The sequence below is a fragment of the Oncorhynchus nerka genome, linkage group LG5 (assembly GCF_034236695.1).
Source record: "Oncorhynchus nerka isolate Pitt River linkage group LG5, Oner_Uvic_2.0, whole genome shotgun sequence".
In the NCBI taxonomy this organism is placed as follows: Eukaryota; Metazoa; Chordata; class Actinopteri; order Salmoniformes; family Salmonidae; genus Oncorhynchus; species Oncorhynchus nerka.
The window spans coordinates 22,967,579-22,995,444 of NC_088400.1; the positions used below are offsets into that span (position 1 = coordinate 22,967,579).

The following is a 27,866-nucleotide window of genomic DNA, read 5'->3' on the forward strand; positions in this document are numbered from 1 at the left end:
GTATAACATATAGCTAAAGCACAGAATATACTGTATAACGTATAGCTAAAGCACAGAATATACTGTATAACATATAGCTAAAGCACAGAATATACTGTATAACATATAGCTAAAGCACAGAATATACTGTATAACATATAGCTAAAGCACAGAATATACTGTATAACATATAGCTAAAGCACAGAATATACTGTATAACATACAGCTAAAACACAGAATATACTGTATAACATATAGCTAAAACACAGAATATACTGTAGAACATATAGCTAAAACACAGAATATACTGTAGAACATATAGCTAAAGCACAGAATATACTGTATAACATATAGCTAAAGCACAGAATATACTCTATAACATATAGCTAACACACAGCATATTCTGTATAACATACAGCTAAAACACAGAATATACTGTATAACATATAGCTAAAACACAGAATATACTGTATAACGTATAGCTAAAGCACAGAATATACTCTATAACATATAGCTAACACACAGCATATTCTGTATAACATACAGCTAAAACACAGAACATATAACGTATACCTAAAACACAGAATATACTGTATAACATATAGCTAAAACACAGAATATACTGTATAACATATAGCTAAAACACAGAATATACTGTATAACATATAGCTAAAACACAGAATATACTGTATAACATATAGCTAAAACACAGAATATACTGTATAACATACAGCTAAAACACAGAATATACTGTATAACATACAGCTAAAACACAGCATATATAATGTATAGCTAAAGCACAGAATATACTGTATAACATATAGCTAAAACACAGAATATACTGTATAACATACAGCTAAAACACAGAACATATAACGTATACCTAAAACACAGAATATACTGTATAACATATAGCTAAAACACAGAATATACTGTATAACATACAGCTAAAACACAGAACATATAACGTATACCTAAAACACAGAATATACTGTATAACATATAGCTAAAACACAGAATATACTGTATAACATATAGCTAAAACACAGAATATATAATGTATAGCTAAAACACAGAATATACTGTATAACATATATCTAAAACACAGAATATATAATGTATAGCTAAAACATAGCATATATAACGTATAGCTAAAACACAAAATATACTGTTTAACATATAGCTCAAACAATCCCAGACATGTATGCAGTCATTCCTTGGGATTTATAGTGATGGGGTATTATTGTGACTAGACGTTTTACTGTGTACTGTATCATCTGAGTCAAGCAGCTGCTGCAGATGCCAGGTGTCAATCTGTTGTTATGTCCCAAATAGTACCCTAGCACCCTATTCCCTATATGGTGCCCTACTTTTGACCAGGGCCCTCCCTGGTCAAAAGTAGGGTACTGTAGGGTACTATATAGGGAATAGGGTGCAACATTAGGGCACTATATGGGAATAGGGTGCAACAGTAGGGTACTATATAGGGAATAGGGTGCAACAGTAGGGCACTATATAGGGGATAAGGTGCGACAGTCAGGTACTATATAGGGAATAGGGTGCAACAGTAAGACACTATAGAGGGAATAGGGTGCCATTTGGGACATATTTGGTCTGTTTTTTGTATCAGCACAGTTTTTCTTCTCGGGCCTCCCAGTTCTTCTCCCAGTCTCAGATAATGTATTTAATGCTCTAAGACACAACAGTGTCAGTTACCTGCTGGGGAGACAAGAACTGCAAGCTTTGCTCCAGGTCTATATGTTCAAATTGAAAGACAACATTTGCATGGTGTGGAAATAGCAGTGCTCTGAGGTTTTTTGCAAAGTAGTTTTTTCTCCTGATGTTTCCATGGAGATCTAAACAGAGGAGCATATTTTCCATTGGAGCTGACATCTCTGGAACTCAAATGACAGTAAATCAAATATGCAAGCCTAATTGCAGTTTGTAGAAAGTAGACCACAAAACCCTCAAGGATAGCTATGACATAAAAGAAAACAATTGTACTTAAAAGGAGTTCCAATATGGGAAGTGTAACAACATGGTCATTCTCTACTGCATACCTTGATGTCTTGTGTTGTGGGATGAACCTTTAGTACACCAATCTTCCTGGATGAGTTATCACAGAAGTCTAACATCTTCAGATGATGAAATATTTTTCTTTCTTTCTGCTATTTTGGGGGATTTTCTTCCTTGTCCCCAGGATGTATGTTGGTTTCTATTGTAGATACAATCAAGGCAACTTCGCCAGAGAAGACATTTCCTGCAGTCCAATGACCTAGTGGCCTCATGGGTGGAATGTTATTAATATTTTTCATATTAATAAACTTTCTTTTTTTTAAACAGCTGAAAATCAAACAGTTTGTTATATTTCATTCTTCTGTAATGTATAAAGTGTAATATTGGGATGTAAACTCAAAACATAATACATGTCAACTCTATATCTGACATGGTACAAGTGTCTTCTTTTTTAAAGCCCAAAACCATGTGTGTGAGGTGTATACTTTTGTTTCAGAGTAGATTTGTTTAAGACTACCACTCTGTGGGACCCTGATTTAGCCCACTGCAGTAAAAGTTTAAGGGATTCAGGAACAAAAATATCAAGTGCATAATAGCATACTTTTATCCTAGTCTTAATATGTCGGTAGACTGCCATGTACACAGACTTAAACAATGCACACAGACTTAATCCATGCATACACCATTGTAACTCATAATTTGGTGAGCATGGCAATTTACTATTGAATCAACAAACACCAAAGAGCCTAAAATCAATAGTTGTAGGATTTCAACAACACAAAGAGACAGTCAGACACCATCCTTAAGCAGACAGACAGACAGACACCACTTCTTAGAAGTGACCAGGGCTTTACAACAGTAGGTGAGTTAAGCTCTTGGCACTTCCCCTGCTGTGTTCATCAGGCCAGCCTTTCTAAAGATAGAAATTATGCTCTCTAATAATTGGGGCAGACAACAAAGCTACCTATATTTCCAGCAGGCAGGTATGCTGGTGCTAACTCACCTCCCGTATCCCCAGCTGACAAACAGGCGACAGAGGATGAGGAGCGGTGGGAACACCTGCACACGCTGTCTGACTGGAATGACTGACTGCAGAGATAGAAAGGCAACAAAGATCATTGACTTCCATACCTGCTCCGTGGACTCATTCACACACACACACACACACACACACACACACACACACACACACACACACACACACACACACACACACACACACACACACACACAGTCTTGTACGGCTAATCTTGTTGGGACACACAATTCCATCCCATTCAAAATCCTATTTTACCTAAACCCTAACCCTAAACCTAACCCTAACCCATACTATTACCCTAACCCTAACCCTAACCCTGACCCCAACCCTAACTCTCATCTAATTGATCTGGTATGCATGTTTTAATGTCCTCCCACTTTCTCCAGACCACTTTCTCCAGACCGGTCAAAGGTGCAATAACCCAAAAACCTAACCATAACCCTAACCCTAACCTTAACCCAAAAACCAAACCATAACCCTAACCCTAACCCTAAACCTAATCATAACCATAACCCTAACCCTAAACCTAAACCTAACCCTAGCTCCTAACCCTAAACCTAAAACTCACCCTAGCTCCTAACCCTAAATCTAACCCTAGCTCCTAACTCTAACACTAATTCTAACCTTAACCCTAAACCCTCTAGAAATAGTATTTGACCAACAAAATGTCCCGTTGGTTAAATTTTAGTTTGCTTACTCTTCATTGTTAAACACGTACACGTACACACGTACACACACACACACACACACACACACACACACACACACACACACACACACACACACACACACACACACACACACTGAGACACACACACACTGAGACACACACCTGATTGGGCTTCCTGCAGAGGCCTTTGAGGCTGCGGCTGAGGAGGTGATGAAAGTCAGGAAGCATCCATTAAGTGAGAGAGAGCCCCCGAGTGGGATGGATGAGGGGTTTAAGTGTTTTCACTAAGGAGCCACAGACCACCTGCTGGGGCAACAAAAGTATCTCTCTAAAGGCTAGGGTGACTCCAAAACATAAGTCCAACAAGTGCTAAAGAGCACTTCTGGGCATCAGGTATCACGAGTCAGGGTGGAAACCTGTTTAGAGACACGACCCTCAAAATGTCAAGGGAGAACACTTACATTAATACAAAGTGTTTTTCTATGGCCAGAAAGGTAATGGCTAAGTGGCAGACTTTTAAATGTTAGGTTACTTTGAATCTTTTGGTTTCTCATGCAGAACGTAATATCCAACAGAGGGAACCACAGACTAAGCCGGTCCTTTTCACATGGAAGCAACCTGTGATGATTTTTAAACATACATTTTATAACTGTAATGTTCCCAATTCTGCATCTGTTTTGTTTTAAAATAGCAATATTTTAATGGGGTAGATAGTCAGGGAATACGTGTTTAAAGGGTAGAGTCTATCAGGGAATATGTGTTTAAAGGGTAGATATTCAAATGTGTTTAAAGGGTAGATAGTCCGTGTTTAAAGGGTAGATAGTCAGGGAATATGTGTTTAAAGGGTAGATATTCAGGGCATATGTGTTTTTTAAACGTGTTTAAAGGGTAGATAGTCAGGGAATATGTGTTTAAAGGGTAGATATTCAGGGGATACGTGTTTAAAGGGTAGATGTCACGTGTTTAAAGGGTAGATAGTCAGGGAAACGTGTTTAAAGGGTAGATTGTCAGGGAATATGTGTTTAAAGGGTAGATAGTCAGGGAATACGTGTTTAAAGGGTAGATAGTCAGGGAATATGTGTTTAAAGGGTAGATATTCAGGGCATATGTGTTTAAAGGGTAGATAGTCAGGGAATACGTGTTTAAAGGGTAGATAGTCAGGGTAGATATTCAGGGGATACGTGTTTAAAGGGTAGATAGTCAGGGAATACGTGTTTAAAGGGTAGATAGTCAGGGAATACGTGTTTAAAGGGTAGATTGTCAGGGAATACGTGTTTATGGTGTAGATAGTCAGGGAATACGTGTTTAAAGGGTAGATAGTCAGGGAATATGTGTTTATGGTGTAGATAGTCAGGGAATACGTGTTTAAAGGGTAGATAGTGGAACGTGTTTAAATGGTAGATTTATGTGGGGTAGATAGCGTGTTTAAAGGGTAGATAGTCAGGGAATACGTTTGTTTCAGGGAAAGGTTTAAAGGGTAGATATCAGCCATGGAATACGTATTTATGGGGGAATACGTATTTATGGGGTAGATAGCCATGGATTTATATGTATAGCCATGGAATACGTATGTTATGGGGTAGATAGCCATGGAATATACAGATAGCCATGGAATACGTGTTTATTTATGGGGTATTTAGATATCAGGGGTGTAGTAGATAGCCATGGAATACGTATTTATGGGGAATACAGGAATATTTATGGGGTAGATAGCCCATGGAATACGTATTTATGGGGAATACGTGTTTATGGGGTAGATAGCCATGGAATACGTATTTATGGGGTAGATAGCATGTTTATGGGGTAGATAGCCATGGAATACGTATTTATGGGGTAATAGTCAGGGAATACGTGTTTATGGGTGTTAGCCATGGAATAGTATTTGTAGATAGTCCAGGGAATACGTGTTTAAAGGGTAGATAGTCGTATTCATGGGGAATATGTGTTTGTAGATAGTCAGGGAATACGTGTTTAAAGGGTAGATAGTCAGGGAATGTGTTTATGTAGATAGTCAGGGAATATGTGTTTGTAGATAGTCAGGGAATACGTGTTTAAAGGGTAGATAGTCAGGGAATATGTGTTTATGGTGTAGATAGTCAGGGAATACGTGTTTAAAGGGTAGATAGTCAGGGAATATGTGTTTATGGTGTAGATAGTCAATATGTGTTTAAAGGGTAGATAGTCAGGGAATACGTGTTTAAAGGGTAGATAGTCAGGGAATACGTGTTTAAAGTGTAGATAGTCAGGGAATACGTGTTTAAAGGGTAGATAGTCAGGGAATACGTGTTTAAAGGGTAGATAGTATGGTTTTAAAGAATATGTAGTCATACGTGTTTAAAGTGTAATTGTTTTTAGATAAGGGTAGATATCATGGGAATATGTGTTTAAAGGGTAGATAGTCAGGGAATACGTGTTTAAAGGGTAGATAGTATGGGAATATGTGTTTAAAGGGTAGATATTCAGGGGATACGTGTTTAAAGTGTAGATAGCCATGGAATACATGTTTATGGGGTAGATAACCATGGAATACGTATTTATGGGGTAGATAGCCAGGGAATACGTGTTTATGGTGTAGATAGCCATGGAATACGTGTTTATGGGGTAGATAGCCAGGGAATACGTATTTATGGGGTAGATAGCCATGGAATACGTGTTTATGGGGTAGATAGCCAGGGAATACGTATTTATGGGGTAGATAGCCATGGAATACGTGTTTATGGGGTAGATAGCCATGGAATACATGTTTATGGGGTAGATAGCCATGGAATACGTGTTTTTATGGGGAATAGTAGTGTTTATAGCCGTGTTTATGGGGGAGATAGCCATGGAATACGTGTTTATGGGGTATAGCCAGGGGTGGTAGATAGCCATGGGGAATACGTGTTTATGGGGTAGATAGCCAGGGAATACATGTTTATGGGGTAGCAGGGAATAGTGTTTATGGGGAATAAGTGTTTATGGGGTAGATAGCCAGGGAATACGTGTTTATGTTTGCCAGGGAATATGTGTTTATGGGGTAGCCATGGAATAAGTGTTTATGGGGTAGATAGCCAGGGTTTATGGGGTAGATAGCCAGGGAATATGTGTTTATGGGGTAGATAGCCATGGAATAAGTGTTTATGGGGTAGATAGCCAGGGAATATGTGTTTATGGGGTAGATGGCCAGGGAATAAGTGTTTATGGGGTAGATAGCCAGATAGCCATGGGAATGCCAGGGAATACATGTTTATGGGGTAGTGTTTATGGGGTAGATAGCCAGGGAATATGTGTTTATGGGGTAGATTGGAATATGGGGTAGATAGCCATGGAATACGTATTTATGGGGTAGATTTATGGGGTAGATAGCCATGGAATAAGTGTTTATGGGGTAGATAGCCAGGGAATATGTGTTTATGGGGTAGATAGCCAGGGAATAAGTGTTTATGGGGTAGATAGCCAGGGAATGCGTGTTTATGGGGTAGATAGCCAGGGAATATATGTTTATGGGGTTAGATGGAAGCGTATTTATGGGGAATGTACGTGTTTAAGGTGTAGATACATGGAAACGTATTTATGGGGTAGATAGCCATGGCACATGGAATATGTGTTTAGTAGATAGCCAGGGAATACATGTTTATGGGGGTGCCAGGGAATAAGTGTTTATGGGGTAGATAGCCAGGGAATGCGTGTTTATGGGGAGAAGCCAGGGAATATGTGTTTATGGGGTAGATAGATGGAATAAGTGTTTATTATAGCCATGGAATAAGTGTTTATGGGGTTAGCCAGGGAATATGTGTTTATGGGGTAGATAGCCAGGGAATAAGTGTTTATGGGTTAGATAGCCAGGGAATGTACACATAAACATAGAGAGCACAGTTGAACAAGGTGCCTGATATCATTATGGGGAGAAGAGATAGAGGTAGATGTTGATTATGTAGGTGTTCTGATGGGAAAGTCCCATCATATCCTACAAGGCTGAGAGTTGGCAGCAGAGCAGACTCCCCATGTCAAGACAGCAGTTGGCTTGCCATCACAGAGATGTTGAGATCACAGGCCTTTAGCTTTCATGCTTCAACACAGATATCCTCCCAACCGTTGAGGAAACTGTACAAAGATACCAAGATGGTGGCTTTTAAATAAATATGCTGTTCAGCCATTGTCCGAAGATCATATGTTTTATATAACGTTCTAATTCCTGTTTCGTTCTAAATATTGTTTTGGATACAGTTGGATAGAGACATGCAGGTACTAAGAGGGCTATATCTCCTCCTTTGAGGACAAGCCCCTATAAAATAATTTGGCTATCACTGAAATTGCATGGATCTTGTAAAACAATCTCTCTGTGAAACAATTTCACACAAAGAAATAACCATCAACTCAGTGGACACGCGTTCTGCTGCGTTAAAGCTGTCAGCAGACTAAAAAAAAGATAAGGTATTACAAAAAAAGAATGGGACACAAAGGTTTTCACTCAGTCTGGAGGCTGGAGAGATTTCTTGGCCACCTTGGCTCTCTTTCATTGTTCAATAATACTATTAATCAGGACTATCATTCTGCAACTGTCAACAGAGCTTACTTAGCCCTTATCGCGCTGACCTCCAGTTTTATACAGCTGCCAAGCCGCTGAACAGACCAACGGTAAAGGTTATTGTTTATTTGGCCCTGGCCATGTCATTGTGAGGCCGCTACGTGAGCAAGTTCCACAGAGTGACTTTGAAGTTTTTATGCATGCATGGGAACCTCGCTCTTGTCTCTCAACATAATGGCAATCATAAAAAGAACAACAATGAGCTCGTAAATAGGTTTATATATTTGAACTTCACCAAATTCAAAAGACAAAACTATAGACACCAATGCATTACGCCTCTTTAGAAAATGTGAACTTTTAAAACTGAGTTAAACTTGTTTATTTTTTATAATTTTTTTGTCAGTTGGTTCATCAAGAAAACCATAGAGGTAATAAACAGTGTGGTCCTCTTAGTTTCTGAACCCAAATGTTAAAACATTTACAATACATCATTAAATGTTCCAAACAGATATCAAAAAGACAAATCTAGTTCACTGACTTTAATAAGGACACACTGCACAGACTTTAAATGTGATGCGTACAGCAGAGGGCTTTTTGGGAAAAAATCAGCAAATTACAGTTTCCCCCCCACATTATTTTAAGACAATCTCACAATGTGGCCCAAGCTAAGTGAGAAAACTGGTATCCTCAGATTAAAAGAAATATTATTTCTATATAGATATAATTTCTAGTGGTTTCTCTATACAGTACTGTATATTTAACTGCAAAAATATATTCTGAAATAAATAAATATATAACATAAATATATGTATCTAGAAATGAATAAATAATACATTTTGAAATGATATCTGTGGCAAATATATTTCTGCTCCTTTCAACATGATCTAGTCACATGTAAAACGAGAAGAAAAACAGGTGAATTCCTTCAAAATCCTTCTTGAATGAACAGAGCCCCCCCCCCAAATAAAAAACGAGGTTCTTTAACTGTATAGAATCCCATAGATTTTGCCATTCTAACAATAGATAATAGAACAGTTTTATCATTATGTTCTATCTCTATGTTTTATTTCTATGATTCCAACTAGATCCTCAGTCCAAAGACACTTCCTGAAATGTATTGGCCCTCAAACAGAAGAGTGACCCTCCCTCCCTCCTGCATCAGCATCGCTTCCTCTGATCCTGTTCCTCTCCTATTCCACACGACAGCTCCTCTCGGGGGTCAGTTGGCCCCTGGAACAAATAGCCTCCTCATGCCTTGGTGTACATGTTGACAACGTCAGACATTCTAGACTGTCTTGGTCACCGCTGAGAGCTGGCCCGGACATTCTGAGGGGAGGCCCCTGGCTAGTACCTTTATCCCCAGTGAAGGCCTTCCCTGATGGCTGGAGCTGGGGCCGCTGTAGGGCTGGGACTGGGGCTGGGGCCTGGGGCTGCTAAGGGATTGGTTGGCTCCACTGTCTTAACACCGCCAGTCACACTGCCTGGCCTGCACACATCCCTGCTTCCCACAGCAGGAGGGACTAGAGCTCAATACACAGCTATTCCTGATCTGGGACGGTGGGTGCAGGCCAGTCTCAGCTGTGGCCCAGAATCTCCTTGTACAGCTCCGGTACCCGGTCAGGGTCCACGGGCCTGGGCAGGAAGTGGGTGAACTTCTGGTGTCGCCTGGACTTTGTTCCATCCCGAGCCGTGCCGTCCTTGTTTAACGCCACAAAGTAGCGAGTCCCTTTGTCTCCGTGCTTGTAGAGGTTGGAGGAGTATGTGTTGTACCAGTTCTCCTCAAACTGCTCCCTGAAGACACACTCAGCGCTCAGCTTCTCCTGCAGGGTAGAAACCAAGTCAGATCAGATTATGATGTCAGATTCGTTGACAATAAATCAACGGTCTTACCAGAGCAAGGATACATTTGTGGTAAGGCTGCTTGGTTTGTTGGGTTTATTTGAATGCCCACTGGGGTCCACACAAAATCATCAAACATGACAAGTAACAAAACACTGATACACAAGAACAGTCACACAAATGTAAAATACAATGCTATACAAACAATACAACTAAATAATAGTGTGTGTGTAGATTGTGTGTTAGAGTATGATAGAGTGTGTGTGTAGATTGTGTGTTAGAGTATGATAGAGTGTGTGTGTAGATTGTGTGTTAGAGTATGATAGAGTGTGTGTGTAGATTGTGTGTTAGAGTATGATAGAGTGTGTGTGTAGATTGTGTGTTAGAGTATGATAGAGTGTGTGTGTAGATTGTGTGTTAGAGTATGATAGAGTGTGTGTGTAGATTGTGTGTTAGAGTATGATAGAGTGTGTGCGTATATTTGTGTGTGTGTCATTTCACAGTCCCTATTGTGGACGATGATAAGACCATAACTAGTGCAGAACTGGATCATTTATGGAAGAGTGACAGCAGAACTGGATCATTTATGGAAGAGTGACAGCAGAACTGGATCCTTTATGGCAGAGTGACAGCAGAACTGGATCCTTTATGGCAGAGTGACAGCAATAGTCAAGGAAACCCATTAATGCCACCTGCTGGTATATTCTAATGTATATTGGACAACAAAAGACCCAGAGACCCTTCTACAACACATATGTAATGAGAGGTGGGACTACAGAAACAGCAGAGAGACAGTAAATGAGTGTAATACTTACAGAACCATAGAGCTCTCCCTTGTCATTCATCCCCAGGTAGAGAGCACTGTCCACTCCTCGAATGCTTATCAATCCAACAGCAATGCTTATGAATTCCAAAATACCTGGAGAAGAATAAATCCGTTGTTCCAGGTGTATTCCACCAGAGAAACCTTCTATCACAGATTGTGACACACTAGGATGGAGTATAGCCACATTTTCCCTATGGGACTTTCACATTACTTCCAGTGATAATTATTGAACAAATTATAACAGTTGTACTATTGCTTTAGGGCTAATATTGGCAACTGATGTTATGGTAGGAAACTGATCTTGTACACAAATAAAAAATTATAATAATAAAATGATTATGATTATTATAACAATAACTTGTATTATATAATAATGATAAAATATTTGGTAACATTTTTAACCATAAAATATGAATGTGTAATATGAGATCTGTAATAACACACTAATAACTTGATAATTACCGAATCTACTGTGGTCCTTTCTTGTCCCTTGCACAGTGCCACCAGGAAGTATTTCCAGATGAAATCCAGTTCTGCAGTATAACTGCCTTCTCCGGAGAATCCCTTTTAAAAGTGTTAAATCTGCCGTGGCGCTCCGGGACAGGCTTTCCCCAGCACCAGGTACGAGGTGTTCACCCTGACCCAGCAGTACCGCTGGACTCTCTCCAAGAGACGTCAGGAGAAAATGGGTCCCGACGTGTCCTACACCATCAATGCCGTGCAAGAAGCTTCCAACTTCACCCAGAGCAGCCATCGCAGCAGAGTCCTCCCGTTCGTCAGAGTTGGAGCGAGTAAAGTTCAACAGATAGATCCTGAGTGAGCGCTCTCGCGTCGACAGTTTCCAGATTACTACTCTGTTGCCTATTGCATGTTTACGTTCGCGTCCGTTACTAAGCAAATGCTCTGTTGAACTGAAACGGACAGGTCCCTTTTTTCCCTTGACATGTATACTTTGGGTAATTCGTTCCAAATTATGACCCTACCGCTTGATGTCTTCATCAGTTGAGTTAAGATAATATTGTTCAATTCTGGTAGTTCCCACCGCTCACGAAGGGTTGAAAAATTGTGAAAACCAAATACAGTAGCAAGTCTGAACCTTTTACAGAGAGCTACCAATGTATCCAACCCCTCTTTCTATGAGAGACACAAGACCACTGCTCTGCAGGTAAGGTAGGCTAGCTGTTGGAGGATTGCGCACACAGTGCCTAAAGACGTGAGGCAGGTGCAAAATGACGGGGACTTTTAGTGGGCGGGGCTATCGTTCAGACTTGCCTTGGCAGAGATTTTTTTCTTCCTAAGGTATAAAATAAGACAGAGAGAGAGAGAGGGAGTTTGATTTGTATTTGGTTACATTGCAATATGTTGGCCATTGATTGTACTTTGCTACTTACCTATGGCAACGATAGTGACAGTCCTATCGCATTCTCACACTCATTAGTCTACTTCAGTTTGCACTGCACCAACCAGCAAGAGCAACTACCACAACCTAACAAACACCGTGACGTGATCAAAATACTTACACATGAAACAACACATACAATAGCCTATGTATTGAGCTATATAATCAATGCAATGTGATGCCTCTATTTTAAGGCATTGCCATATCAACCCGAACAATTCTAAGAGAAACCTGGATTCTTGACTAAGAGCCGCTACAAGACTGGGAGCGCAAAACATTCAGGTAAAACGGGGTGAAACGTCACACGGATTATCTCGCGATGGAAAAGAACAGCTTGCCGCGATCTTCTGCTATGACACTTCAATGAACAACAGCCATGGCTGCCTTCCGTAGACTTATTTCCACATCGACTAATTTCTCATCTACCTCAGGGAGATTTGTATTTTGGAAACAAACACCGAAGAGAACTAAGACATTTAAACGTATTGCAACTGGAGTATGTATCGCCACCGGAGCTGGTTTCGCGAGTTATTACAATGTCCAAAATACACTGTCAAACCAAATCGATAATGGTTTACTTCTCGCATTACCAGAAGTATCTGCTACAGATAAGGTATTGTATAGCCTACTTGTCATGGCATGGGGCATTAGTATATAAAGCATGTATAATAAATATCATATTTATCTGTCTATGTAATAGCCTAATATTAATAATGCACGCAATAGGCTGCCAGTGAGTGACTCTGTAGCTACACGTTAACATGCCCACTCAACTCACAACGCGAGGCAGAGCTGAAAATACTATTATTTTCGGGTAAGATTCAAGGTTGACGTTCCGTGATAGTAAAAAACCCATGGCATAAATAAAAAACGATCAAACAGGGATGCATTGTGTAGACAGAAACACACGTGGCCATTTAATTTAAATGGACCAATGTGACTATTTGCCCCATTATAACAAGGGCGCTGTCCATGACATGGGGTGCTGAAATGTTTTGTACTGGTCTATTTCGTGAATATAGATTACAATTACGTTACATAAATATAAAATACATATTAAGACCTCTTATAACAATTTAAATTCTCTCTCTTTTTTGAATCTTTTTTTTTTTTTTTACAAGTGCCATGATTGCTATGTGAGAATAGGTGGAGGCAGTCTTCTCGTCATAATATGCTTGTATAGGGCTATTTACATAGAGTGAGAAGACTTGGACACGTACAGGCAAACAGACAGGCAGTGACAATAATAATAGTGGAAACCAATAAGGCCCAGTGATGCGTTGCTCTCACTCCCTCTGTTTAGTTGGCAGGTTTGTTTTAGGATGATCTGTGGGATCATTGCTGTAAAGCCTTCATTAGACTGTTGGGTCAGTAAATCGTGCTGAAGTCACTGACCGCGGTCTAGTTTGCAACCCTCCTTTTACATTGTGTTCCTTTTTTAATACTTCCCAAATTGCACCCTATTCCCTATATAGTGCACTATTTTTGACCAGGCTCTAGGGAATGGGGTGCCATTTGGGGCATAGCCTTTGTCCCCACCCTCTTATCTAACTCTAGGGTGGTGAGGGTGGGAGTGGTGGTGACGGGACGTGGCTTGATGTAACCTTGACTGGGGGTTTGAGACACAGGAATCCAGGAACGTAGGAAACTGGACACGGGGACTTGGCGGAGGGGCTGACATTTGATGGTGGGGGTTTACCCAGAGGAGGAGGGGTGTGGGGGCAGGGGAGAGGGCGGGGAAGAAGGGGGGCACACATTCCCTGAGGTGTTTGCTGTGTGCCCAGTGGGCCTGGCACTCTGCCACCAGAGAGAGACGTCCACTCTGTCCTCGCCAGGCCAGGCCAGGCAGGCCTTCCTCCTGATATCGCTGTTTTCTAAACATTTGTAGGAACGTTATCTGGTGCACGCCTGACAAAACATGGTGCCCATTTTCTGAAGTAAAACATGGGTTCTAGTTTTTAGCTCATGGGTTCTTCAAATTGGCTCATGTCCCCTGTAACTACTATCCATGCTGTAATGACAATGTGTTCTTACACTAATGTTTGCCCATGAAAAAACATGTTGTTTTTAAAACTATTCATTGAAACTTTTTTCACACTTTGCTTAAAAACGTTAAATTATTTTGGATATATATATGTGTGCGTGTGTGTGTGTGTGTGTGTGTGTGTGTATGTGTGTGTTTTGTTTCAGGCCAAGACATTTAATCTGGATGATGGGGATGTGTACATGTCGTCCCATGAGGCCAGGTTTCGGTTGTTCAGCTCAGTGGAATATGAGGGACAGCTATATATGACCCCACTGAACTTCATTGAGTCTGTCACCATGGGTGAGCCTAAGAGTGAGTACTAACCAACACGCACGCACACACACACACGCGCACACACACACACACACACACACACACACACACACACACACACACACACACACACACACACACACACACACACACACACACACATCTCAAACACCCACCGCTTGTTGCTTCTCCTCATATAGTCGATAAATAGTCATCAAACTAAGATGTTGACATATGGTGCTGATTAAATAACAATCTTCAGCAGTTCTATTCTGTACTGTACAGATGATGATGGTAGAGTCCGAGGTGCCAATGTTGTTTGCTGGACACTCACACCAACACTCTTTATGTTGTGAGTGACATAAAAATAACTGTGTGATTGGCTAGGAGTCAAGTAGATACAGATCTTTACTAGCAGCACCACTGTTACGTCTCATTTCTGTAGCAACAAACTCTGACGGACAGAAAAGCAGACAGACGGAGACGAAACAGCATGTCTCAAGTGATAGACATTCATGATGTCTGTCAATCATGATGATTTTAGTCACTACATTAGAAGCTGTTAAACACATGCTAAATTATCAGATATAAACTCACAGCATTGGGATTGAATAAAGATCTTGTCTCCTTCCCAAATGGCACCCTATTCCATAGATAGTGCACTGTGTGGGGAATAGGGTGCCATTTGGGACATAGCCCTGTATTCTGGGGCCTGTTGATGTGGTGTGTCTTGGTTTCCCTGGCATGTAACGAGGGGTATAAATGGAGCACTAATGTGAATAGCACACATTGCGTCAGCCTTCTCTCCTCACTCTCTCTGATGGCTAATGTGTTACGAAATAGGGATAATGACGTTTTATGGTTTTATGCTGTGGTTGTAAAATCAGATAAGTTTTTTCCCTGACTGAGGATGTTTGGAAAAGTCTGGGATATAGGGCAATTATATATCACAGAATATTGTCATCATTTACATACAGTATTTCATATGAAAATACCTTCTGCTTTGCGTTGCTGTTCAATTCAAATGATATCGCCAGAATCCCGTTTTCTAAAATTGTGGGAGCCTGTATGGTATTGTGGTAACCTGTATGGTATTGTGGTAACCTGTATGGTATTGTGGTAGCCTGTATGGTATTGTGGTAACCTATATGGTATTGTGGTAACCTATATGGTATTGTGGTAACCTATATGGTGTTGTGGTAACCTATATGGTATTGTGGTAACCTATATGGTATTCTGGTAACCTATATGGTGTTGTGGTAACCTGTATGGTATTGTGGTAACCTATATGGTATTCTGGTAACCTATATGGTGTTGTGGTAACCTGTATGGTATTGTGGTAACCTGTATGGTATTGTGGTAACCTATATGGTATTGTGGTAACCTATGTGGTATTGTGGTAACCTATATGGGGTTGTGGTAACCTATATGGTGTTGTGGTAACCTATGTGGTATTGTGGTAACCTATATGGTGTTGTGGTAACCTATGTGGTATTGTGGTAGCCGGTATGGTATTGCGGTAACCTATATGGTGTTGTGGTAACCTATATGGTATTGTGGTAGCCTGTATGGTATTGTGGTAACCTATATGGTGTTGTGGTAACCTATATGGTATTGTGGTAACCTATGTGGTATTGTGGTAACCTATATGGTATTGTGGTAACCTATATGGTATTGTGGTTACCGGTATGGTATTGTGGTAGCCTATGTGGTATTGTGGTAGCCTATGTGGTATTGTGGTAACCTATGTGGTATTGTGGTAACCTATGTGGTATTGTGGTAACCTACAGTGGCTTCAGTCTGCTTTCCAACAGACACTGGGGGACAAATTCAGCTTTCAGTAGGACAATACCCTAAAACACAAGGCCAAATATACACCGGAGTTGCTTACCAAGATGATATTGAATGTTCCTGAGTGGCATAGTTATAGTTTGGATTTAAATTGGCTTGAAAATCTATGGCAGGACTTGAAAATGGCTGTCTAGCAATGATCAACAATCAACTTGACGATTGAAGAATTAAAAAAATAATAATAGGCACATTTTGTACAATCCAGCTGTACAAAGCTCTTAGAGACTTACCCAGAAAGACTCACAACTGTAATCACAGCCAAAGGTGCTTCTAAAAAGTTTTGACTCAGGGGCGTGAATACGTTTGTAAATTAGATATTTCTGTGTTTCATTGTCAATAAATTAGCAAAAAAATCTTTGTCATTATGGGGTATTGTGTGTAGATGTGTGAGAGAAAATAATATATTTAATCCACTTTGATGTCAGGCTGTAACACAACAAAAGGTGGAATAAGTCAAGGGGTATGAATACTTTCTAAAGGCACTGTATATTGTACTGTGTGAGCCTATGTGGGTGGTTTCAAACTTGTTCCCATGACAAAAAGGAGCATCTCAGGTATTTCAGAGAAATTGCCTGTTTGCTTAGAACAGTGTTGGTTTTAATTCTGCCAAGGTAAATGGTCACTCTTTTCTAGTGATTTTAATGATTTTCTCTCTTCAAAGAATGAGCCAGCCAGCCAGCCAGCCAAATAAGCCCTGACCCAATGTATTCCTATACAGAGGCTAAAATGTCTGTTGGGAAAGGCACCAGTATAACTCTGGTCCCCATTGTTAGAGACTGATGTATGTCTAATGACATACAGTTCATAGTCTGTGTTGATGTGTCTGTTTTACAGGACATAGCTAGCATTGCTACACATAGTTTTCTCAGGGTTTTTTCCATCAACATTTTAGTCAAAACCGCAAAGATCTTCTGCTGAACAAATATATATACGCAAGTTACCATTTCTGAGTTACAATTTAAATAAGGAAATCAGTCAATTGAAATACATTCATTAGGTCCTAATCTATGGATTTGACATGACAGGGAAGGGGCGCAGTCATTATGGGGAGCCAGGCCCAGCCAATCAGAATGAGTTTTTCTCCACAAAACGACAGAAACACTCCTCAGTTTCATCAGCTCATCAGCTCCGGTAGGCTGGTCTCCGACGATCTCACAGGTGAAGAAGCCAGATGTGGAGATTCTGGACTGGTGTGGTTACACGTGGTCTGCGGTTGTGAGGCTGGTTGGACATACTGCCAAATTCTCTAAAATGACGTTGGAGGCGGCTTATGGTAGAGAAAATAACATTAAATTATCTGGAAACAGCTTTGGTCGACATTCCTGCTGTCAGCATGCCAATTGCACGCTCCCTAAAAACTTGAGTCATCTTTGGCATTGCCAATCTGTGGCATCTGTGGCATTGTGCTGTGTGACAAAACTGCACATTTTGATCATGCTGTTTAATCAGCTTCTTGATATGCCAATCCTGTCAGGTGGATTATTTTGGCAAAGGTGAAATGCTCACTAACAGGGATGTAAACACATTTTTGCACAGAAATAAGCTTTTTGTTCGTATGAAAAATGTCTGGGAAATGTTATTTGAGGTCATAAAACATGGGACCAACATATGTTGCATTTATATTTTTGTTCAGTGTATTTTTACTGGAACACTGTGCTATGAAACCCCTGGGTCCCTCTAATCTTTATACATTTCAGGCCTTGGTGTGAATGTGAATGAACTTTTCAGGGGATTAAATGCACAAATTGAGGATTTCCCCTTCCTCTTATATTTGCTTGTCCACCCAGACACCTCCGTTTGGTGGGAGAGCTCTACAAAGCATAGGGTCATCATAACTGCTTCCTCCATCAGAAACAGACCTTAAAGTTATTGTCACTGTTATCATCCCTCTGGGGTGGTAGGGCCATGTGAATCACCTAGCCAGGTGTTTTTATGAAGCCAACGCCTTATCTTATGGCCAGGGACCTTTTTATTGGGTATTGGAATGCGTTCCTGGAGATATGGCACTCATGTTTCAGTACAGCCCCGAGTCCAGCTGTCCTTTCTTACACATAGCCACTTGTTTTTCCACCATAAAGTACATTATAGGCTTGTTCATAGCATATTGTGCGAATAATTGTAATTTTTTTCACCATGAATAATACTGATCAGTTAATTTATTCTGAACAATACTTTCTTTTTTCTTTTTAGAAAAGAGGATTTGGAAGTCTCTAACAAAACAGGTGGGAAGTTTGTGATTACAGCACTGCATGCATTGACAAGTGTGAAAATGTATTTGAAATAGATCCCTGCTTTTCTCTTCTAAGAGAATAATCGATGTACACTGAGTGTACAAAAAATTAGGAACACCTTCCTAATATTGAGTTGCACCCCCTTTTGCCCTCCAAACAGCCTCAATTTGTTGGGCATGGACTCTACAAGGTGTCGAAAGCGTTACACAGGGATGCTGGCCCATGTTGACTCCAATGCTTCCCACAGTTGTGTCAAGTTGGCTGGATGTCCTTTGGGTGGTGGACATTCTTGATACACACAGGAAACTGTTGAGCGTGAAAATCCCAGCAGCATTGCAGTTCTTGACACAAACCAGTACACCTGTCACCTACTACCATACCCTGTTCAAAGACACTTCAATCTGTTGTCTTGCCCATTCACCCTCTGAATGGCACACATTCACAATCCATGTCTCAATTGTCTCAAGGCTTAAAAATGATTCTTCATAGTGTCACCTCCCCTTCATCTACCATGGAAAAAGGTGTTCCTAATCTTACAATAATGAATTATTCATGTTTGTGTACTGATTCTTCAAAGAGTAAACACTGTGATTTTCTTCCATTGTTGAAGGAGTTGGAACAGATGCTGGCAGACACCCCTCCTGTTTTTAAAGGATCATCCAATTTATTCAGGAACCTACGTCACCGAGGTAAGACTCCTTAACTCTCTCTATCATCAAGAATATGGCCAGTGGTATGTTTGCAGGTTCCATATACCAAATCAATCGAGAACAGAGTACAGGCAGTAAACACCATCTTATCTTTCCATCAATCAGTGATATTGTCATTTGCTCTCAGGTAACCTTAGATACGAGGGTGAAGGAAATCTACCCTATATAGGATGTACCATTGATTAGCGATACCGTTACCAGTGATAATAAACTAAATCCCTGTACTGAGAATGAGATGTGCTTGTATTTTCAAAATAGTGTAGCGATCCTTGAAATATGAGCCACGTTACGGTTCCCATCAAGTAGGTAAAATGTATTGCTGCAATGCATAGTGTTTGCCTTTTACACAAGAGACCCGGGTTCGCTTCCCACTCCCTCGATTCGCTACAATATTGACAAGCTGAGGAAAGGAGGTAATTGTAAATGTTCTTCAATGTTGTTATTTTCATGGAAACATGGTTCAAGTAACCTGTTCTCATTGCTCCCTGAAGAAGTGAACATCACTCCCTGCGTTTCAAACCCTGTGTTTGGTGTATAAGTTCTCCCTGCTCTCTCCTCTGTTGCTTTAGCTAAGTGCCAACGCTGGGATCTGGGGCTTTTAATCCTGCTGTTAAACATGGCGGTTTTGCCGAGAAAAAAAGGATTGGATTGATCAGCGAACAAAGCCTTGCTTTGAGAATGAGAGGTGCTGTTTGAACCTGGTTCTGTTGAGACACGTCCCACTGGCTGCCTCCTGATCACCATGGACATGATGAATCCTAAGAATGGAGTAGGATTACATCTCCGGTTCTGCCACTCTATACGAAGTGTTTCTGAGGAATTATTTCTATTGTCTGACAACATCTTCTTGAGCTCAGAGGTTGGAAGGGTTGGGGATTGGGGAGGGAAGGGGAGGGTTGGAGAGGGGAGGGAAGGTTTCTCTCTCCCTGAGTGAAGGTGTGTGTGGTATTGGTGAGACATGGCTGGAATCTTAAAGATTTTTTCTCTCCAACCTATTTAACCCTTAAAAAGTCAGAGAACTTTAGTCATTTTAAGGCTCTATACATTTTCAACAGAGAAGTTCTCGAGCAGATCAGTGACTCATGTTGGGATGCACCATTTCATTGGGACTTTTCAACAGAAACTCTCTATTGGCATCCAGTACTTCCCCACCGCATTCAACTATCCAAACGCAGACAAACATCAGATATCTGCAGAACTTTTATATGACAAGGAGTATCAGAAATATAAAGAAAGAGGATTTTATTGGATGCACTACCATAGTCCATTCATAGTATGTTTTCCTCCCAAGTGTCCTTTTTTTGGGGGGAAATCTCCCTGGAGCAAAGGCCATACCTGAATCCCTTTCCCATAACACCCAGAGCTGTCTGTGCTTTAGTCACTGTCTTCTCCTGCAAACAAACGCTTGGGAATGCTTTCAGAGGCAGCAAGACAACCCTCCTCAGTCTACTGAGATGGACCCTGACAGTTACTCTTCTCTTCTTCTCGCAGTCACACAACAAAGGGAGTTCTAGAACACAAAAAGGAACAGGAAGCCGAATCAGGCATCCACAATCAGTGACAGATCACTGGAGAATGTTTTAAACCTTGTTATCCAAACAGAGGACGCACCGAAGCCAGCACTGGGGCTTCATTTTGTTTGGGGTTGTGTCCAGATAGGTCACTTACGTTGTAAAGCCTCTGTTTGTGTGATGAGAACACCAACCATGAATTAAGAGGCACCTTTCTAAGATGTTATCAATATGAAAGAGAAGATTAGCTGTTGTCTAAAGGTGTTGCACTGTTTCGTGGGGTGTTTCATGCATGTGAAGAGTTAGGGCAGGACTTTGAAAAACTCTATATAACTCAAGTAAACTGCTAGACTAATGTTCAATTATTTTATGAACTTTCTATATACATTTATGACAGTCAAGATTAAAGCCAAACATTTGTATTTTTGTTTCCAGGCATCATCGGTTACACAGAGTATCTATTCCTGCTCTGCATTTTAACAAGTAAGTATGTTTGATTAGATATTTTATTTAAAAAAGAAAACATACGTAAGATGTTAGTTTGAACGTGGTTTCTTGTCTTATCTCTTTTCTCTGTCCTTTCCCAGAACCTCATGCTGGCTTTAAGATAGCTTTCAACATGTTTGATGCAGATGGAAACAAAATGGTGGACAAACGGGAGTTCTTGGTGGTATGTAATTGTCTTGAGGTTAAATGAGAAGGATAGTTCCTTTGGTTAGTGAAGGAAGTCTGAATAACATCAGAACATCTTCTATCTTCTAACCAGCTTGAGGAAATCTTCCGTAAGAAAAAGGATAGAAAAGAAGCAGATGATGGTGCTCCAAGGTCTGACAAGCTGGTAAGGAGAGGCATTTCTTTCTGGAATATTCTCCGCATTTAGGCCATGCATTTATTCTAGGTATTAATTCCTGTAAAGTTCATTTAGATAGAAATTACAAAGAGCAATGTTTCCCCATTATACATTTAAAGTTTGGAACAATAAAATTGTCCAGCAGGAAGTATGGAAGTCAGGGAGAAAGTGTTTGAGCTGTAGACAGACGGTATGTTGGATGTGGTAGACTGTAGACAGACCGCATGGTGGATGTGGTAGACTGTAGACAGACCGCATGGTGGATGTGGTAGACTGTAGACAGACCGCATGGTGGATGTGGTAGACTGTAGACAGACCGCATGGTGGATGTGGTAGACTGTAGACAGACCGCATGGTGGATGTGGTAGACTGTAGACAGACCGCATGGTGGATGTGGTAGGCTGTAGACAGACATTATGGTGGATGTGGTAGACTGTAGACAGACATGGTTAATGTGGTAGGCTGTAGATAGACAGTATGGTGGATGTAACACCAGGATTTGATCACAATGATAAGACAGACTATCTGAGTGAGGTCCTATCACATCAACAGTACAACAGGATTAGTCTTATTCAGTGAACCAATGAAAGGAGTGTACACTTTTGGAAATGTTTACATTAAAATTAATGTAAAGTCTTTAGATTGATAGACTATGAAATGTTTTGTGATAATGTCCTGTATTGTTGAAGACACCTTTGAACATAGAACAATGGACAGTCTTCCCTGCATGTTCTAACATGGTTCTATCTCTACCCTATCTCTAACATGGTTCTATCTCTACTCCATATCTCTAAAATGGTTCTATCTCTACCCTATCTCTAACATGGTTCTATCTCTACCCTTTCTCTAACATGGTTTTATCTCTACTCCATATCTCTAAAATGGTTCTATCTCTACTCCATATCTCTAACATGGTTCTATCTCTACCCTTTCCCTAACATGGTTTTATCTCTACTCCATATCTCTAACATGGTTCTATCTCTACTCCATATCTCTAAAATGGTTCTATCTCTACCCTATCTCTAACATGGTTCTATATCTACCCTTTCCCTAACATGGTTCTATCTCTAACATGGTTCTATCTCTACCCTATCTCTATCATGGTTCTATCTCTACCCTTTCCCTAACATGGTTCTATCTCTAACATGGTTCTATCTCTACCCTGTTTCTAACATGGTTTTATCTCTACTCTATCTCTAACATGGTTCTATCTCTAACATGGTTCTATCTCTACCCTATGTCTAACATGGTTCTACCTCTACCCTCTCTAACATGGTTCTATCTCTACCCTGTCTCTAACATGGTTCTATATCTTGCATGCCCGCATCCATCTTTCCCCTGCATTTTATAGAACTTACAACTGTATGGGAACCGGGAGTCCCGTGCACAGAGAGTATGTATTCTCCCTCTCACCAGTATATCTGCACTTTCTGTTATGTGTTTTCTTCTTGGCTAGCCTGTTGCATGTGGCCTATTTTGCTTATGAAAAATGTAAGGAATCTACTGTAGTAACTTAGCCAAGTGAGCTAATGGGCATGAAAACCATGGAAGCCATTCCATGCTAAATGCATTGATGGTATTACTGTATCTTGGCCTTCTCATGTGCAAGGTTAGCAGAGCGTCATGCGAGCTGTGAGGTAGCCAGGACAATGCAGCCGTAATGGGTCCAGTCCAAACTCTGGCTGTGCCGCTGGACTGCCACAGCAGAGCAGATGATTTATGTACTGGCCTGCTGTCTGTCAGAGTGGCTGGCTGAGCGATGGGTTCCTTTTCAAAAGGCCCTTATCTGAAGACTGACAGCATTCCTCCCGGACCCTCATGTTTTATTTTTACAGTTTCTTAAAAAGGGGTATTTGGGCTCGGGTTACCTTTTGTGGTGGGCTTGACCATGCTGATCGGAGTGCCAGTCAGTGAGAGCTATAGAGCTAGTACTGCTAGAATGAATGTCTCAGCACAGACACATAGACAAGGGTGCTGCTGCAGCTAGCAAGAAGAAAACCCGTGCTTTTGAGATGGTTGTTTTAAGAGCTGTCGGGTTAAGGTGTGTCTTGGTTTTGATTTGTTCTGCATCACTCAAGGTATCCTCTCAGAGAATGGTTCAAAAGGCAAATCTTTTCAAACTCTACATGACAGGCATGTCTTGAAACCTGCGGTTGGGCTTTCCCCACCCGTGTATTCTAATTACAAACATTTCATACTCTTTTAATGGGCCGAGATGGAGAGAGAGCAGCGGCACATTAAAGACTTAGTAATTAGCTCTGGGATCAAGTCATGAATCTCCCTCTGGTGAAGAGCGATGAAGCGGAGAGGAAGAGGTGTTTTATCAGCTGTCTCAACTGTCTCATTCCCCTGCCAGGCATGGAAAAAGAATAATATAAATAAATATTATGAAATGAAGCAAGACACATTTTGAGGACATGTGTTAGAGGATCTGGCCCTCACTGGTTGGCTGTTCGTGGTGCCTTTGAACAAGGTGATGTCGAGACATGAGAGACATCGAGAACCAGGGCAAAAAGGATGAGGTAAAAAAAATCTGCACTTGTCAACAGAGTGTTTTGCTCACCTGTGGGTGGAGGCAGAAGTTGGCCCTGGAAAACTGTTTCACTGGGATTATTTGTTTCAAGGAAAGTCCTAGAGCTAAAACCTGATTGAATGGTGAACAGTACTACAGTTGAAGTCGGAAGTTTACATACACTTAGGTTGGAGTCATTAAAACTTGTTTTTCAATCACTCCACAAATTTCTTGTTAACAAACTATAGTTTTGGCAAGTCGGTTAGGACATCTACATTGTACATGACACAAGTACTTTTTCCAACAATTGTTTACAGACAGATGATTTCACTTATAATTCACTGCATCACAATTCCAGTGGGTCAGAAGTTTACTTACACTAAGTTGACTGTGCCTTTAAACAGCTTGGAAAATTCAAGAAAATGATGTCATGGCTTTAGAAGCTTCTGATAGGCTAATTGACATCATTTGAGTCAATTGGAGGTGTACCTGTGGATGTATTTCAAGGCCTACCTTCAAACTCAGTGCTTCTTTGCTTGACATCATGGGAAAATCAAAAGAAATCAGCCAAGAATTCTGAAAAATCAATGTAGACCTCCACAAGTCTGGTTCATCCTTCGGAGCAATTTCCAAACTCCTGAAGGTGCCACGTTCATCTGTACAAACAATTGTATGCAAGTATAAATACCATGTGACCACGCAGCCGTCATACCGCTCAGGAAGGAGACTCGTTCTGTCTCATAGAGATGAGCGTATTTGGTGCGAAAAGTGCAAATCAATCCCAGAACAATAGCAAAGGACCTTTTGATGAGGAAACAGGTACAAAAGTATCTATATCACAGTAAAACAGCTCCTATATCGACATAACCTGAAAGGCCGCTCAGCAAGGAAGAGGCCACTGCTTCAAAACCACCATAAAAAAGCCAGAATACGGTTTGCAACTGCACATGGGGACAAAGATCGTACTTTTTGGAGAAATATCTACTGGTCTGATGAAACAAAAATAGAACTGTTTGGCCATAATGACCATTGCTATGTTTGGAGGAAAAAGGGTGACGCTTGCAAGCCGAATAACACCATCCCAACCGTGAAGCACGGGGGTGGCAGCATCATGATGTGGGGGTGCTTTGCTGCAGGAGGGACTGGTGCACTTCACAAAATAGATGGAACCATGAGGAGGAAAATTATGTGGATATATTGAAGCAAAACATCTCAAGACATCAGTCAGGAAGTTAAAGTTTGGTCGCAAATGGGTCTTCCAAATGGACAATGACCACAAGCATACTTCCAAAGTTGTGGCGAAATGGCTTAAGGACAGCAAAGTCAAGGTATTGGAGTGGCCATCACAAAGCCCTAACCTCAATTCCATAGGAAATGTGCGGGCAGAACTGAAAAAGTGTGTGCGAGCAAGGAGGCCTACAAACCTGACTCAGTTACACCAGCTCTGTCAGGAGGAATGGGCCAAAATTCACCCAATTTATTGTGGGAAGCTTGTGGAAGGCTACCTGAAACGTTTGACCGAAGTTAAACAATTTAAAGGCAATGCTACCAAATACTAATTGAGTGTATGTAAACTTCTGACCCACTGGGAATGTGATGTGAAGAAATAAAAGCTGAAATAAATCATTCTCTCTACTATTATAAAGTGCTGATCCTAATCTGACCTAAAACAGGGAATTTTTCCTTGGATTAAATGTCAGGAATTGTGAAAAACTGAGTTTAAATGTATTTGGCTAAGGTGTGTGTAAACATCCGACTTCAACTGTACATGTAATGTTATCATTCATATAACTAGTATTACTAGTACTGTTACCAAAGAGTAATAATGCTAGACTCTCCATTATTATATCAATAGGACTGCAGGAGTAAAGGAATTCACTGTTGCATGACCTTACTGAGTGAGAGTTGGTCACACTGGTGAGAAGCAGCCTTGTTTGTTTGATGTCACACTAGTCCAGACATAACATTCACTTGGATGAAAAAGACACTGACTTCCACAGACACTTTGGGATGCTGCATTTGAAAGAATCATTGTATTCTTGAAATGTATTGGATGGTTTCAATTGCCCATGATTATACAAGAGTGGCAACATTTTCTCATTGATAGGGTGTAACCTGCCTCCCCCTCTGGGACATGGTAGGGTGGGCCACTATCAACTACAATGAACAAAGAGAGATATCATTCCAAAATGTTTATTTAATCACAATCTGATCCCATTTCACAAGTGTGGATGAAAAGTACACCGTAACCTGCATTCAGCTCGCAGCTATGTTGAAACGATGATGCATTCAGACTGAGTGGATTCAGTTACACTGTAAACTTGTCATGAATTCACCCTTCACGCCCTGTGTGTCTCGGACATATGCAGCTGTCTTGGCTGAATTCCTCGCCAGAAGGCTGCATGCTCCAGTGCAGAGCAGAGCTCACAGCTTTATGGATGGGCTGTTTCAGTCTTTCACAGACTTCCTAGATATGTGGTTACTATACCGACAGTGAGGACTTCTCAGCACTCATGTCCTGTCTAAGACTGCCTGGCTGGGTGGTTGGATGTCAGAGAGTTATTTTACTGTTGTCACTGCAAGGAGGAGTTCAGTAGTGTCAATCAGTTCAAATCAGTTGGCTATTTGAAAGATACTCTGTCTGCCTGTCTGTCGGTCGGTCTGTCTATTCATCTGTCTGTTTCTAGTTCTGTCTGTCCGTCCGTCTGTCCATCTCTACTTCTGTCTGTCCATCAGTCTGTTTGCCTGTTTTTGTGTGTGTGTTTAATGCTAATGCCTGATGCTAATGCTGTTAATATCTGCCAGATGTGCTCTGTCGTCATCTAACAGCTCTGCCTCCACTACTCTACCACCATCACAGGTCCTTAGAAAAGAGGCCCAGCAGTTAGAGCCCCGGGGCATGTGGGATGCTCTGAGAAAGGGGGCAAGCCAAGCTCTCTTTTCTGACCTGGAGGTAGCTACACAAGTCTTGTTTTCAGATGTGTCCCTTTCCTATTTAACCTGTAGATGTTTACGGGTTCTCTTGATTAGGTCTGTGTAATGTTGTGTCTTAAATGTCACATGATATGGATCATGCTCAATATATAGATGTATTTTGTTGTTGATGATAAACTATGTTGTTGGCCCTAGTTTGGTTGATGACTCTGATATGGCTCAGTACCATGTGTAACATGACTCTGATATGGCTCAGTACCATGTGTAACATGACTCTGATATGGCTCAGTACCATGTGTAACATGACTCTGATATGGCTCAGTACCATGTGTAACATGACTCTGATATGGCTCAGTACCATGTGTAACATGACTCTGATATGGCTCAGTACCATGTGTAACATGACTCTGATATGGCTCAGTACCATGTGTAACATGACTCTGATATGGCTCAGTACCATGTGTAACATGACTCTGATATGGCTCAGTACCATGTGTAACATGACTCTGATATGGCTCAGTACCATGTGTAACATGACTCTGATATGGCTCAGTACCATGTGTAACATGACTCTGATATGGCTCAGTACCATGTGTAACTGTCAGGAGAAGGGAAAATGCTGGAAGTTCAACGTTGGTCTCCCTGTGTTTCCTAGCCACATATAAACCATTAACATAGTCAATTGTAAAATGA

General features: G+C 40.9%; 2 protein-coding genes across 5 annotated transcripts in view; one reads left to right on the forward strand and one right to left on the reverse strand.

Annotated features, from left to right (window-relative positions):
* Positions 1-8,575: 8,575 nt before the first annotated feature.
* fgf20b (fibroblast growth factor 20b) lies at positions 8,576-11,723 on the reverse strand. The gene is made up of 3 exons (XM_029659376.2): positions 11,339-11,723; positions 10,866-10,969; positions 8,576-10,031 (listed from the first exon to the last, which is right to left on the reverse strand). Exons 1-3 carry the CDS (start codon positions 11,628-11,630, stop codon positions 9,786-9,788), a joined length of 642 nt encoding a protein of 213 aa, XP_029515236.1. The 5' UTR covers positions 11,631-11,723; the 3' UTR covers positions 8,576-9,785.
* Positions 11,724-12,424: 701 nt separating this feature from the next.
* micu3b (mitochondrial calcium uptake family, member 3b) overlaps positions 12,425-27,866 on the forward strand; it is a 43,026-nt gene continuing 27,584 nt past the window's right edge. Inside the window, exons 1-9 of one of the 4 annotated variants that reach the window (XM_029659372.2) lie at positions 12,425-12,888; positions 14,466-14,613; positions 18,616-18,647; positions 19,267-19,345; positions 21,313-21,360; positions 21,465-21,547; positions 21,644-21,715; positions 23,079-23,120; positions 27,100-27,192. In XM_029659372.2, coding sequence (XP_029515232.1) covers positions 12,652-12,888; positions 14,466-14,613; positions 18,616-18,647; positions 19,267-19,345; positions 21,313-21,360; positions 21,465-21,547; positions 21,644-21,715; positions 23,079-23,120; positions 27,100-27,192 — 834 coding nt within the window. In that variant the 5' untranslated portion in view covers positions 12,425-12,651. The remainder of the gene's footprint in view (positions 12,889-14,465; positions 14,614-18,615; positions 18,648-19,266; positions 19,346-21,312; positions 21,361-21,464; positions 21,548-21,643; positions 21,716-23,078; positions 23,121-27,099; positions 27,193-27,866) is intronic. The other 3 variants (XM_029659374.2, XM_029659373.2, XM_029659375.2) reach the window with 3 other exon arrangements.

Excerpts from the sequence above, each read along its gene's own strand:
- fgf20b (XM_029659376.2), bottom strand. The coding sequence starts at position 11,630 with ATGGCTGCTCTGGGTGAAGTTGGAAGCTTCTTGCACGGCATTGATGGT. Across the intron at positions 10,970-11,338 it reads AAAGGACCACAGTAGATTCG|GTATTTTGGAATTCATAAGC; the intron begins GTAATTATCAAG and ends ATTCTTCTCCAG. Across the intron at positions 10,032-10,865 it reads AGGGAGAGCTCTATGGTTCT|GAGAAGCTGAGCGCTGAGTG; the intron begins GTAAGTATTACA and ends TCTACCCTGCAG.